This window comes from Hemitrygon akajei, chromosome 24, assembly GCF_048418815.1.
Source record: "Hemitrygon akajei chromosome 24, sHemAka1.3, whole genome shotgun sequence".
Lineage (NCBI taxonomy): Eukaryota > Metazoa > Chordata > Chondrichthyes > Myliobatiformes > Dasyatidae > Hemitrygon > Hemitrygon akajei.
The window spans coordinates 45,965,615-45,981,263 of record NC_133147.1 but is presented as its reverse complement, the minus strand read 5'-3'; the positions used below and the strand labels follow the sequence as shown (position 1 = coordinate 45,981,263).

Below are 15,649 nucleotides of genomic sequence, written 5' to 3'. Positions count from 1 at the left end.
GACAAACTGGAATGTTACCGGGACCGGAGGGACTGAGAGACTGGACAGGCTGGAATGTTACCGGGACCGGAGGGACTGAGAGACTGGACAGACTGGAATGTTACCGGGACCGGAGGGACTGAGAGACTGGACAGACTGGAATGTTACCGGGACCGGAGGGACTGAGAGACTGGACAAACTGGAATGTTACCGGGACCGGAGGGACTGAGAGACTGGACAGACTGGAATGTTACCGGGACCGGAGGGACTGAGAGACTGGACAGGCTGGAATGTTACCGGGACCGGAGGGACTGAGAGACTGGACAAACTGGAATGTTACCGGGACCGGATGGACTGAGAGACTGGACAGGCTGGAATGTTACCGGGACCGGAGGGACTGAGAGACTGGACAAACTGGAATGTTACCGGGACCGGAGGGACTGAGAGACTGGACAGACTGGAATGTTACCGGGACCGGAGGGACTGAGAGACTGGACAAACTGGAATGTTACCGGGACCGGAGGGACTGAGAGACTGGACAAACTGGAATGTTACCGGGACCGGAGGGACTGAGAGACTGGATAAACTGGAATGTTACCGGGACCGGAGGGACTGAGAGACTGGACAGGCTGGAATGTTACCGGGACCGGAGGGACTGAGAGACTGGACAAACTGGAATGTTACCGGGACCGGAGGGACTGAGAGACTGGACAAACTGGAATGTTACCGGGACCGGAGGGACTGAGAGACTGGATAAACTGGAATGTTACCGGGACCGGAGGGACTGAGAGACTGGACAGGCTGGAATGTTACCGGGACCGGAGGGACTGAGAGACTGGACAGGCTGGAATGTTACCGGGACCGGAGGGACTGAGAGACTGGACAAACTGGAATGTTACCGGGACCGGAGGGACTGAGAGACTGGACAGGCTGGAATGTTACCGGGACCGGAGGGACTGAGAGACTGGACAGGCTGGAATGTTACCGGGACCGGAGGGACTGAGAGACTGGACAAACTGGAATGTTACCGGGACCGGAGGGACTGAGAGACTGGACAGGCTGGAATGTTACCGGGACCGGAGGGACTGAGAGACTGGACAAACTGGAATGTTACCGGGACCGGAGGGACTGAGAGACTGGATAAACTGGAATGTTACCGGGACCGGAGGGACTGAGAGACTGGACAAACTGGAATGTTACCGGGACCGGAGGGACTGAGAGACTGGATAAACTGGAATGTTACCGGGACCGGAGGGACTGAGAGACTGGACAGGCTGGAATGTTACCGGGACCGGAGGGACTGAGAGACTGGATAAACTGGAATGTTACCGGGACCGGAGGGACTGAGAGACTGGACAGGCTGGAATGTTACCGGGACCGGAGGGACTGAGAGTCTGGACAAACTGGAATGTTACCGGGACCGGAGGGACTGAGAGACTGGACAGGCTGGAATGTTACCGGGACCGGAGGGACTGAGAGACTGGACAGACTGGAATGTTACCGGGACCGGAGGGACTGAGAGACTGGACAGACTGGAATGTTACCGGGACCGGAGGGACTGAGAGACTGGACAAACTGGAATGTTACCGGAACCGGAGGGACTGAGAGACTGGACAAACTGGAATGTTACCGGGACCGGAGGGACTGAGAGACTGGACAGACTGGAATGTTACCGGAACCGGAGGGACTGAGAGACTGGACAAACTGGAATGTTACCGGGACCGGAGGGACTGAGAGACTGGACAGACTGGAATGTTACCGGGACCGGAGGGACTGAGAGACTGGACAGACTGGAATGTTACCGGGACCGGAGGGACTGAGAGACTGGACAGACTGGAATGTTACCGGGACCGGAGGGACTGAGAGACTGGACAGACTGGAATGTTACCGGGACCGGAGGGACTGAGAGACTGGACAAACTGGAATGTTACCGGGACCGGAGGGACTGAGAGACTGGACAGGCTGGAATGTTACCGGGACAGGAGGGACTGAGAGACTGGACAAACTGGAATGTTACCGGGACCGGAGGGACTGAGAGACTGGACAGGCTGGAATGTTACCGGGACAGGAGGGACTGAGAGACTGGACAAACTGGAATGTTACCGGGACCGGAGGGACTGAGAGACTGGACAGGCTGGAATGTTACCGGGACAGGAGGGACTGAGAGACTGGACAAACTGGAATGTTACCGGGACCGGAGGGACTGAGAGACTGGACAAACTGGAATGTTACCGGGACCGGAGGGACTGAGAGACTGGACAAACTGGAATGTTACCGGGACCGGAGGGACTGAGAGACTGGACAAACTGGAATGTTACCGGGACCGGAGGGACTGAGAGACTGGACAAACTGGAATGTTACCGGGACCGGAGGGACTGAGAGACTGGACAAACTGGAATGTTACCGGGACCGGAGGGACTGAGAGACTGGACAGGCTAGGATGTTACAGGACTGGAGGGTTAAAGCACACCAGGTTCCTCTCACAGTCCAAAGTTGTATTGATTAGTTGGTTAATTGTAAATCGTTCTATGATTAGGCGGGTGTTAAATTGCTGGATTGCACTAAGGATCTGTTCTGAGTCAATGAGACAGACAGTCACACTCTTCCACCCTCACCCCAGCAGGATAGGAATGTCTAAAATGAAAGGTTCAAGGGGAGAGATAGATTCTTCATCAGCCAGTGTGTTAAACCAGGAGCAGAATTCAGGAGCATCTGACACATTCAGTCTATTCCACCATTTCATCATGGCTGAACCATTTTCCCTCTCAGCACAAATCTCCGGCCTTCTCCCCATATCCCTTCATACCAAACACCAATCTATCAACCTCTGCCTTAAATATACATAAAGACTTGACCCCCTACCCCCCACCCCCACAGCTGCCTGTGGCAACAAATTCCACAGAGTCACCACCCTCTGGCTAAACAAATTCCTCATCTCCTTTCTAAGAAGGATGCCCCTCTAATCTGAGGCTGTGCCCTCTGGTCCTAGACTCCCCCATGGGGAGAAGATAGGAGAATGGGGTGGAGAATAATAACAAATCAGTTGTGAGGGAATGATAGAGCAAACTTGATGGACCAAATGGCCTAATTATGCTCCTGTGTCTTATGGTGTGTGGAAGTGACTGAGGCAGGTAAATGGACAGGAAAAGTTGAGAGCTTTCTTTTTCCCTAACATTTTTTGTGCCATGGAATAATACCATTAAGCAAGGGGTCTATGGACCCAGGCTGGAAGCCCCCTGGCTTAGAGGGCAAACGGGACTGGATTTGGAATTCAATAATATTCCCTTGTGGATCTCCTCAGGTTGCTGGAGCCTCAACTACCTAGGGAAGTGGGGAGTGTCCCCTCACACTTCTAACCTGTAGACAGAACAACGGTGTGGCGGATGCTGTCTGCATGGACTAACCCCACCGGTTAGTGGTGGTTGAGAGAGGTACATGTGGAAGGTGTCCATGGATAGGGAAGTTTCAGACGGATACAGGGGGCTGAAGGGTTCAGCTCTGGAAGAAACAGACCAGCTGGACCAAAGGGTGTGTTTCAGTCACGTTAGTGTAACCATGCGTCGTCACTCAACGTCCCCCACTACGATAAGACAGACTCTTGACCTCACGATCTACCTCGTCGTGACCCTTGCACCTTGTCGTCTGCCTGCACTGCCCTTTCTCTGTAACTGAAACACTTTATTCTGCATTCTGTTATTGATTTCCCTTGTTCTACCTCGATGTAATGAGACAAGATTTTCACTGTATTTCGCGTGACACTGACGTACATGTGACAATAACAAATCATTTCCAAATACAGAGGCACCTGTCCAATCTGTAACATTTCTCATTACCTAATATATTCAATAAGAGGGGCCGAGGGAGGGAGAATGGAGAGTGCAGGAGTGACAAAGATAGGGAGGGTTTGAACAGGGGAACGGGGTGTGTAGGTGTTACAGAGATAGGGAGGGGGTGAGGGAGGGGTTTGAACAGGGGAACGGGGTGTGTAGGTGTTACAGAGATAGGCAGGGGTTTAAACAGGAGGACAGGAGTGTAGGGGTTATAGAGATAGGGAGGGGTTTGAACAGGGGAACGGGGTGTGTAGGGGTTACAGAGTTAGGGAGGGGGTGAGGGAGGGGTTTGAACAGGAGGATGGGAATGTAGGGGTTACAGAGATAGGGAGGGGTTTGAACAGGAGGACAGGGAGTGTAGGGGTTACAGAGATAGGGAGGGGTTTGAACAGGAGGACAGGGAGTGTAGGGGTTACAGAGATAGGGAGGGAGTGAGGGAGGGGTTTGAACAGGGGAACGGGGTGTGTAGGTGTTACAGAGATAGGGAGGGGTTTGAACTGGAGGATGGGAGTGTAGGTGTTACAGAGATAGGGAGGGGTTTGAACTGGAGGACGGGGAGTGTAGGGTTTAGAGATAGGGAGGGGTTTGAACTGGAGGACGGGGAGTGTAGGGGTTACAGAGATAGGGAGGGGTTTGAACTGGAGGACGGGGAGTGTAGGGTTTACAGAGATAGGGAGGGGTTCGAATAGGAGGATGGTGAGTGTTGGGGTTAAGGGGGGAGATGAGCAGAGTGTAGGAGATGGGGGTGAGGAGGGAGGGAAGGGGGTCTTTGCCCCTGCCGGACCTCTCTCCTACCCGGTGGGATCCCGGGGCTGCTCCCCCTCCCGGTCTCGGTGAGTTTGCTGGTGCACGCGCAGCGTGGACGACTGGGCGAAGGCGCGGCCGCAGCGCGGGCACGGATACGGCCGCTCGCCCGTGTGCACGCGCAGGTGTCCGAGCAGCGCCGTGGAGTCGAGGAAGGCGCGCGGGCAGCGCGGGCACGCGAACGGCGGGGGCCGGCCGTCGGTGGCGCCGTGCTCGCGCAGCCGGTGGCGTGCCAGCGCGGCTCGTGTCAGGCAGCCGCGGCCGCAGTCGCCACAGCGGTGCGGCCGCTCGCCGCTGTGCAGCCGCCGGTGGTAGTTCCGCGACGAGCGGTGTGCATACGCCTTGCCCGGGCACAGCGGGCACCGGTACGGCCGCTGGCCCGTGTGCACCCTTAGGTGCGTCCTGAGGGTGCCCTGCAGGGCGAAGCGGGCGCCGCAGCGCTCGCACGGGTACGGCCGCTCGCCCGTGTGGGTGCGGGCGTGTTGTCGCAGGGCCGAGCGGCGGGCGAAGGTGCGCGGGCACTCTTGGCACCCATGGGTGCCGGGTGAGGCTGCATGTTCTGCTGCCGCCACGGTCTCCCCACTACGGGGGCGCTGCGGCTGGGTCCTGCCGCCATCAGAGCCACTGCTCCGGCCGGCGGTGGCGACCTCCGGTTTGCGGGGTCGCTGTGGCTTCCTCCTCCCGCGCTGCCCGTGCAGGCTCCGGCCGCCGTGACACCCGGCTCCCGGGCTGGGCGGCGGCGGCGGCTGGCTCCTCCGGCGCGTACTGCGCATGTTCCCCTCCGGCATCGCCTCGGCGGCCTCCACACAACGGCGGCGCTGCAGCTTAGTCCTCCCGTGGCTAACGCGCATGCTCCCCGCCGACGTTGTTGACGCTGCTGCACTGACGACCTCCGGCCGCCGGCAGCGCGGTGGAGCGACAATCAGGCGCCCACTGCGCAGGCGCCTAGGAGGCTCATCAGCGGAGTGGTCCATGGTGGTTTTGATTGTCGGCTCCTGTGCAGATGAAAAGGGAATTCTGAGATTATTCCGAGAGATTTTGGGGATCTCAAAGTGTTTCCAAATGCAAAGTTTAATTTTACTGTTACATGCAAGCACAAGTGCGATGAAAAATAAAATCGCACATGCTGAGATTCATCTTCTTGCGAGTAATCATCACAACATCACAATGAAATTTCGCACCCCAACAGGATGGACAAACAACCAATGCGCAAAAGAAACAAGAAGCTTGTGCAAATACAAAAAGAAAGAGAGAAAGGAAAGACCCGACAATAATAAAGAAATCAGCAAGCAAGCAAGTCTATTTAATATAGCACTTCAAACACAAGGCAGTTCAAAGTGCTTGACATGGAACAATATATAAAAATCAGGCATCAAATTTCAGCCAATATATAAGAATAAAATAAGAGAAAAATAGATATGATAAATAGAAGTTGCAGTGTAGGAAATTCTAATTAAAAGCTACAGTGAAAAGAAAAGGGTTTACGCTGCTGGGGATGGTAAGCGGATCTGCCCCAGATGACCTGAGGAGGGAGAGGAGGGAGAGGCCCTCAACCACTGAGTGCTTTATAAACCAGTCGTAGTATTTTAAACTCATTCCCTGGATGAACAGGAAGCCAATGTAGTGATCTGAGAACTGGAGTGATGTGTTCCACTTACCTGGTCTTAGCGAAGACTCAGCCAGCAGCGTTCTGAATGTGAGGGGTTTTCTACAGAGACTGTGAAAACGTCATTACAATCGTCAAGCCCAATAAATATCGAGAACATGAAATGAAGGGTCTTTGACAGCGAGTCCATTAATTCTTCATGAATAACACTTGTTTTCTGGTAAAATTTATGGTAAATGATCACTACAAACAATGGAGAGGCAGGCAGAGTGAAAGGTTGAAGTGAGTGGCTTTGAGGGCCTCACAGTTGGGGCGAGTGGTGGCCCTTCCACCCAAACTGAGAGTGAGGAAGGACGTGTGGTTCGATTGATCTCAGTGCCAGGCCAATCGGGAAAGGTCGAGCACATGGAAGTGTATCAGGGCTGGGTCCCACAGCACAACCGTCTGAACAACCTGATGTTCAGACGATTTAAACGCCAGGCCAGATTGAAAAGGCAGGGTGTTGGGGCCAGAGGCGAGGGTTGGGCTGGTTCTGTAACATTTAATCGGTCCTGGCGGAGGGAGTACCCTACTCCAGACTTCGTGTTTGGGGACTCACTTTCAACCTGAATGCCATTTGTTACTTTTTTGTTCTTTTTTCTCTCTTGCTATATTGTGAGTTTGATGGTTCTTTCACTAGACAATAGACAATAGATGCAGAAGTAGACCATTCGGCCCTTCGAGCCTGCACCGCCATTTTGAGATCATGGCTGATCATCTACTATCAATACCCGGTTCCTGCCTTGTCCCCATATCCCTTGATTCCCCTATCCATAAGATACCTATCTAGCTCCTTCTTGAAAGCATCCAGAGAATTGGCCTCCACTACCTTCTGAGGCAGTGCATTCCAGACCCCCACTCTCTGGGAGAAGAAGTTTTTCCTTAACTCTGTCCTAAATGACCTACCCCTTATTCTCAAACCATGCCCTCTGGTACTGGACTCACCCAGCATCTGGAACATATTTCCTGCCTCTATCTTGTCCAATCCCTTAATAATCTTATATGTTTCAATCAGATCCCCTCTCAATCTCCTTAATTCCAGCATGTACAAGCCCAGTCTCTCTAACCTCTCTGCGTAAGACAGTCCAGACATCCCAGGAATTAACCTCGTGAATCTACGCTGCACTTCCTCTACAGCCAGGATGTCCTTCCTTAACCCTGGAGACCAAAACTGTACACAGTACTCCAGGTGTGGTCTCACCAGGGCTCTGTACAAATGCAAGAGGATTTCCTTGCTCTTGTACTCAATTCCCTTTGTAATAAAGGCCAACATTCCATTAGCCTTCTTCACTGCCTGCTGCACTTGCTCATTCACCTTCAGTGACTGATGAACAAGGACTCCGAGATCTCTTTGTATTACTCCCTTACCCAACTCTATACCGTTCAGATAATAATCTGCCTTCCTGTTCTTACTCCCAAAGTGGATAACCTCACACTTATTCACATTAAATGCCATCTGCCAAGTATCTGCCCACTCACCCAGCCTATCCAAGTCACCCTGAATTCTCCTAACATCCTCATCACATGTCACACTGCCACACAGCTTAGTATCATCAGCAAATTTGCTGATGTTATTTTCTATGCCTTCATCTAAATCGTTAATGTAAATGGTAAACAGCTGTGGTCCCAATACCGAGCCCTGTGGCACCCCACTAGTCACCACCTGCCATTCCGAGAAACACCCATTCACCGCTACCCTTTGCTTTCTATCTGCCAACCAGTTTTCTATCCATGTCAATATCTTCCCCCCAATGCCCTGAGCTTTGATTTTACCCACCAATCTTCTATGTGGGACCTTATCAAATGCCTTCTGAAAATCAAGGTACACTACATCCACTGGATCTCCCCCATCTAACTTCCTGGTTACATCCTCGAAAAACTCCAACAGATTAGTCAAGCATGATTTACCCTTGGTAAATCCATGCTGGCTCGGCCCAATCCTATCACTGCTATCTAGATATGCCACTATTTCATCCTTAAGACTCTAGCATCTTTCCCACCACCGATGTCAGGCTGACAGGTCGATAGTTCTCTGTTTTCTCCCTCCCTCCTTTCTTAAAAAGTGGGATAACATTAGCCATTCTCCAATCCTCAGGAACTGATCCTGAATCTAAGGAACATTGGAAAATGATTACCAATGCATCCGCAATTTCCAGAGCCACCTCCTTTAGTACCCTAGGGTGCAGACCATCTGGACCTGGGGATTTGTCAGCCTTCAGTCCCATCAGTCTTCTCATCACCGTTTCTTTCCGAATGTCAATCTGTTTCATTTCCTCTGTTACCCTATGTCCTTGGCCCATCCATACATCTGGGAGATTGCTTGTGTCTTCCCTGGTGAAGACAGATCTAAAGTACTCATTAAATTCTTCTGCCATTTCTCTGTTTCCCATAACAATTTCACCCAATTCATTCTTCAAGGGCCCAACATTGTTCTTAACTATCTTCTTTCTCTTCACATAACTAAAAAAAGCTTTTGCTATCTTCCTTTATATTCCTGGCTAGTTTGTGTTCGTACCTCATTTTTTCTCCCCGTATTGTCTTTTTAGTTAAGTTCTGTTGTTCCTTAAAAACTTCCCAATCATCTGTCCTCCCACTCACCTTAGCTCTGTCATATTTCCTTTTTTTTAATGCGATGCAGTCTCTGACTTCCTTTGTCAACCACGGTGGCCCCTTTCCTCCCTTTGAATCCTTCCTTCTCGGGGGATGAACTGATTTTGCACCTTGTGCATTATTCCCAAGAATACCTGCCATTGCTGTTCCACTATCTTTTCTGCTAGGCTTTTCGGGATCCTTGTGGCTGCCTGTAAGGAGACGACTATTAAGGTTGTATAATGTACACATACTTTGATAATAAATATACTTTAAACTTTGAAGTGAATTTGAGTCCTCTCTGGTTCGGGAGCCTGATGATTGTTCCTGAAACTGGTGGTGTCAGTCCTGAGGTTCCTGTACCTCCTTCCTGATGAGAGGGAGTGTAGGTTTCCACAATAAAACAAAGTTTAACAAAGCCCCTAACACATTTTATCAAACTCCCAAACGTACAGAACAAAAACGCAGTAAAAACCTTTTATAGGATAACGTCATCACGTCAGTCAGTCAGACCAGTGAAACCCCAAAGTTGATGGTTGTGAATTGTGTACTTGTCTCCCGATTACGTTACCCTGGCCTTGATGATGGACACGACCTTCCTGCAACAACACTGTGTAGACATGTTTAGTAGTGGGGACGGCTTTACCCATGATAGACTGGGTCACATCCACTACTTTTTGCAAGACTTTTCATTCAAGGTCATGACGCAACCAGTCAATACCAGTCATCAGAGTACATCCTATAGAATTTCCCCTCTCCCATCGGGCAAAAGATACAAAACCCCGAAAGCACGTCCCACCAGGCTCGAGGACAGCTTCTACCCCGCTGTTATCAGACTATTGAACGGTCCGCCAGTACGATAAGACAGCTTCTACCCCGCTGTTATCCGACTATTGAACGGTCCCGCAGTACGATAAGACAGCTTCTACCCCGCTGTTATCAGACTATTGAACGGTCCCCCAGTACGATAAGACAGCTTCTACCCCTCTGTTATCAGACTATTGAACGGTTCCCCAGTACGATAAGACAGCTTCTACCCCGCTGTTATCAGACTATTGAACGGTGGCCCAGCACGATAAGACAGCTTCTACCCCGCTGTTATCAGACTATTGAACGGTCCCCAGTACGATAAGACAGCTTCTACCCCGCTGTTATGAGACTATTGAACGGTCCCCAGTACGATAAGACAGCTTCTACCCCTCTGTTATCAGACTATTGAACGGTCCCCCAGTACGATAAGACAGCTTCTACCCCGCTGTTATCAGACTATTGAACGGTCCCCCAGTACGATAAGACAGCTTCTACCCCGCTGTAATCAGACTATTGAACGGTCCCCAGTACGATAAGACAGCTTCTACCCCGCTGTTATCAGACTATTGAACGGTCGCCCAGCACGATAAGACAGCTTCTACCCCGTGTTATCAGACCATTGAACGGTCCCCCAGTACGATAAGACAGCTTCTACCCCGCTGTTATCAGACTATTGAACGGTCACCAGTACGATAAGACAGCTTCTACCCCGCTGTTATCAGACTATTGAACGGTCCCCCAGTACGATAAGACAGCTTCTACCCCGCTGTTATCAGACTATTGAACTGTCCCCAGTACGATAAGACAGCTTCTACCCCGCTGTTATCAGACTATTGAACGGTCCCCCAGTACGATAAGACAGCTTCTACCCCGCTGTTATCAGACTATTGAACGGTCCCCAGTACGATAAGACAGCTTCTACCCCGCTGTTATCAGACTATTGAACGGTCCCCCAGTACGATAAGACAGCTTCTACCCCTCTGGTATCAGACTATTGAATGGACCCCAGTACGATAAGACAGCTTCTACCCCTCTGTTATCAGACTATTGAACTGTCCCCAGTACGATAAGACAGCTTCTACCCCGCTGTTATCAGACTATTGAACGGTCCCCCAGTACGATAAGACAGCTTCTACCCCGCTGTTATCAGACTATTGAACGGTCCCCCAGTACGATAAGACAGCTTCTACCCCGCTGTTATCAGACTATTGAAAGGTCCCCCAGTACGATAAGACAGCTTCTACCCCGCTGTTATCAGACTATTGAACTGTCCCCAGTACGATAAAACAGCTTCTACCCCGCTGTTATCAGACTATTGAACAGTCCCCCAGTACGATAAGACAGCTTCTACCCCGCTGTAATCAGACTATTGAACGGTCCCCCAGTACGATAAGACAGCTTCTACCCCGCTGTAATCAGACTATTGAACGGTCCCCCAGTACGATAAGACAGCTTCTACCCCGCTGTAATCAGACTATTGAACGGTCCCCCAGTACGATAAGATAGCTTCTACCCCGCTGTTATCAGACTGTTGAACGGTCCCCAGTACGATAAGACAGCTTCTACCCCGTTGTTAACAGACTATTGAACGGTCCCCAGTACGATAAGACAGCTTCTACCCCGCTGTTATCAGACTATTGAATGGTCGCCCAGCACGATAAGACAGCTTCTACCCTGTGTTATCAGACCATTGAACGGTCCCCCAGTACGATAAGACAGCTTCTACCCCGCTGTTATCAGACTATTGAACAGTCCCCAGTACGATAAGACAGCTTCTACCCCGCTGTTATCAGACTATTGAACGGTCCCCAGTACGATAAGACAGCTTCTACCCCGCGGTTATCAGACTATTGAACGGTCCCCAGTACGATAAGACAGCTTCTACCCCGCTGTTATCAGACTATTGAACGGTCCCCAGTACGATAAGACAGCTTCTACCCCGCTGTTATCAGACTATTGAACGGTCCCCAGTACGATAAGACAGCTTCTACCCCGCTGTTATCAGACTATTGAACGGTCCCCAGTACGATAAGACAGCTTCTACCCCGCTGTTATCAGACTATTGAACGGTCCCCCAGTACGATAAGACAGCTTCTACCCCGCTGTAATCAGACTATTGAACGGTCCCCCAGTACGATAAGATAGCTTCTACCCCGCTGTTATCAGACTATTGAACGATCCCCAGTACGATAAGACAGCTTCTACCCCGCTGCTATCAGACTATTGAACGGTCCCCAGTACGATAAGACAGCTTCTACCCCGCTGTTATCAGACTATTGAACGGTCCCCAGTACGATAAGACAGCTTCTACCCCGCTGTTATCAGACTATTGAACGGTCCCCCAGTACGATAAGACAGCTTCTACCCCGCTGTAATCAGACTATTGAACGGTCCCCCAGTACGATAAGATAGCTTCTACCCCGCTGTTATCAGACTGTTGAACGGTCCCCCAGTACGATAAGACAGCTTCTACCCGGCTGCTATCAGATAATTGAACGGTCCCCCAGTACGATAAGACAGCTTCTACCCCGCGGTTATCAGACTATTGAACGGTACCCCAGTACGATAAGACAGCTTCTACCCCGCTGTAATCAGACTATTGAACGGTCCCCAGTATGATAAGACAGCTTCTACCCCGCTGTTATCAGACTATTGAACGGTCCCCCAGTACGATAAGACAGCTTCTACCCCGTTGTTATCAGATTATAGAACGGACCCCCACTACGATAAGACAGCTCTACCCCGCTTTCATCAGACAATTGAACGGTCCCCCAGTACGATAAGACAGTTTCTACCCCGCTGTTATCAGACTATTGAACGGCCCCCCAGTACGATAAGACAGCTTCTACCCCGCTGTTATCAGACTATTGAACGGCCCCCCAGTACGATAAGACAGCTTCTACCCCGCTGTTATCAGACTATTGAACGGCCCCCCCAGTACGATAAGACAGCTTCTACCCCGCTGTTATCAGACTATTGAACGGACCCCCATTACGATAAGACAGCCTCTACCCCGCAGTTATCAGACTATTGAACGGTCCCAGAGTACGATAAGACAGCTTCTACCCCGCTGATATCAGATTATTGAACGGACCCCCACTACGATAAGACAGCTTCTACCCCGCTGTTATCAGATTATTGAACGGTCCCCAGTACGATAAGACAGCTTCTACCCCGCTGTTATCGGACTATTGAACGGTTCCCCAGTACGATAAGACAGCTTCTACCCCGCTGTTATCAGACTATTGAACGGTACCCCAGTACGATAAGACAGCTTCTACCCCGCTGTTATCAGACTATTGAACGGTCCCGCAGTACGATAAGACAGCTTCTACCCCGCTGTTATCAGACTATTGAACGGTCCCCCAGTACGATAAGACAGCTTCTACCCCGCTGTTATCAGACTATTGAACGGTCCCCCAGTACGATAAGACAGCTTCTACCCCGCTGTTATCAGACTATTGAACGGTCCCCCAGTACGATAAGACAGCTTCTACCCCGCTGTTATCAGACTATTGAACGGTCCCCCAGTATGATAAGACAGCTTCTACCCCGCTGTTATCAGACTATTGAACCGTCCCCAGTACGATAAGACAGCTTCTACCCCGCTGTTATCAGACTATTGAACGGTCCCCCAGTACGATAAGACAGCTTCTACCCCGCTGTTATCAGACTATTGAACGGTCCCCCAGTACGATAAGACAGCTTCTACCCCGCTGTTATCAGACTATTGAACAGTTCCCCAGTACGATAAGACAGCTTCTACCCCGCTGTTATCAGACAATTGAACGGTACCCCAGTATGATAAGACAGCTTCTACCCCGCTGTTATCAGACTATTGAACGGTCCCCCAGTACGATAAGACAGCTTCTACCCCGTTGTTATCAGATTATAGAACGGACCCCCACTACGATAAGACAGCTCTACCCCGCTTTCATCAGACAATTGAACGGTCCCCCAGTACGATAAGACAGTTTCTACCCCGCTGTTATCAGACTATTGAACGGCCCCCCAGTACGATAAGACAGCTTCTACCCCGCTGTTATCAGACTATTGAACGGCCCCCCAGTACGATAAGACAGCCTCTACCCCGCTGTTATCAGACTATTGAACGGACCCCCAGTACGATAAGACAGCCTCTACCCCGCAGTTATCAGACTATTGAACGGTCCCAGAGTACGATAAGACAGCTTCTACCCCGCTGTTATCAGACTATTGAACAGTCCCCCACTACGATAAGACAACTTCTACCCCGCTGTTATCAAACTATTGAACGGTCCCCCAGTACGATAAGACAGCTTCTACCCCGCTTTCATCAGACAATTGAACGGTCCCCCAGTACGATAAGACAGCTTCTACCCCGCTGTTATCAGACTATAGAACGGCCCCCCAGTACGATAAGACAGCTTCTACCCCGCTGTTATCAGACTATTGAACGGCCCCCCAGTACGATAAGACAGCTTCTACCCCGCTGTTATCAGACTATTGAACGGTCCCCCAGTACGATAAGACAGCTTCTACCCCGCTGTTATCAGATTATTGAACGGACCCCCACTACGATAAGACAGCTTCTACCCCACTGTTATCAGATTATAGAACGGACCCCCACTACGATAAGACAGCTTCTACCCCGCTTTCATCAGACAATTGAACGGTCCCCCAGTACGATAAGACAGCTTCTACCCCGCTGTTATCAGACTATTGAACGGCCCCCCAGTACGATAAAACAGGTTCTACCCCGCTGTTATCAGACTATTGAACGGCCCCCCAGTACGATAAGACAGCTTCTACCCCGCTGTTATCAGACTATTGAACGGTCCCCCAGTACGATAAGACAGCTTCTACCCCGCTGATATCAGATTATTGAACGGACCCCCACTACGATAAGACAGCTTCTACCCCGCTGTTATCAGATTATTGAACGGACCCCCACTACGATAAGACAGCTTCTACCCCGCTGTTATCAGACTATTGAACCGTCCCCCAGCACGATAAGACAGCTTCTACCCCGTGTTATCAGACCATTGAACGGTCCCCCAGTACGATAAGACAGCTTCTACCCCGCTGTTATCAGATTATTGAACGGTCCCCCAGTACGATAAGACATCTTCTACCCCGCGGTTATCAGACTATTGAACGGTACCCCAGTACGATAAGACAGCTTCTACCCCGCTGTTATCAGACTATTGAACGGCCCCCCAGTACGATAAGACAGCCTCTACCCCGCTGTAATCAGACTATTGAACGGACCCCCAGTACGATAAGACAGCCTCTACCCCGCAGTTATCAGACTATTGAACGGTCCCAGAGTACGATAAGACAGCTTCTACCCCGCTGTTATCAGACTATTGAACAGTCCCCCACTACGATAAGACAACTTCTACCCCGCTGTTATCAAACTATTGAACGGTCCCCCAGTACGATAAGACAGCTTCTACCCCGCTTTCATCAGACAATTGAACGGTCCCCCAGTACGATATAGACAGCTTCTACCCCGCTGTTATCAGACTATAGAACGGCCCCCCAGTACGATAAGACAGCTTCTACCCCGCTGTTATCAGACTATTGAACGGCCCCCCAGTACGATAAGACAGCTTCTACCCCGCTGTTATCAGACTATTGAACGGTCCCCCAGTACGATAAGACAGCTTCTACCCCGCTGTTATCAGATTATTGAACGGACCCCCACTACGATAAGACAGCTTCTACCCCACTGTTATCAGATTATAGAACGGACCCCCACTACGATAAGACAGCTTCTACCCCGCTTTCATCAGACAATTGAACGGTCCCCCAGTACGATAAGACAGCTTCTACCCCGCTGTTATCAGACTATTGAACGGCCCCCCAGTACGATAAAACAGGTTCTACCCCGCTGTTATCAGACTATTGAACGGCCCCCCAGTACGATAAGACAGCTTCTACCCCGCTGTTATCAGACTATTGAACGGTCCCCCAGTACGATAAGACAGCTTCTACCCCGCTGATATCA

General features: G+C 50.8%; 1 protein-coding gene across 1 annotated transcript; it reads right to left on the bottom strand.

Annotated features, from left to right (window-relative positions):
* Nucleotides 1-4,535: 4,535 nt before the first annotated feature.
* Nucleotides 4,536-5,587, bottom strand: LOC140715704 (uncharacterized). The gene has a single exon (XM_073028074.1). It carries the CDS (start codon nucleotides 5,585-5,587, stop codon nucleotides 4,601-4,603), a length of 987 nt encoding a protein of 328 aa, XP_072884175.1. The 3' UTR covers nucleotides 4,536-4,600.
* Between the last annotated feature and the right edge of the window lie 10,062 nt (nucleotides 5,588-15,649).

Coding starts and splice junctions, on each gene's coding strand:
- LOC140715704 (XM_073028074.1), bottom strand. CDS start 5,587: ATGGACCACTCCGCTGATGAGCCTCCTAGGCGCCTGCGCAGTGGGCGC.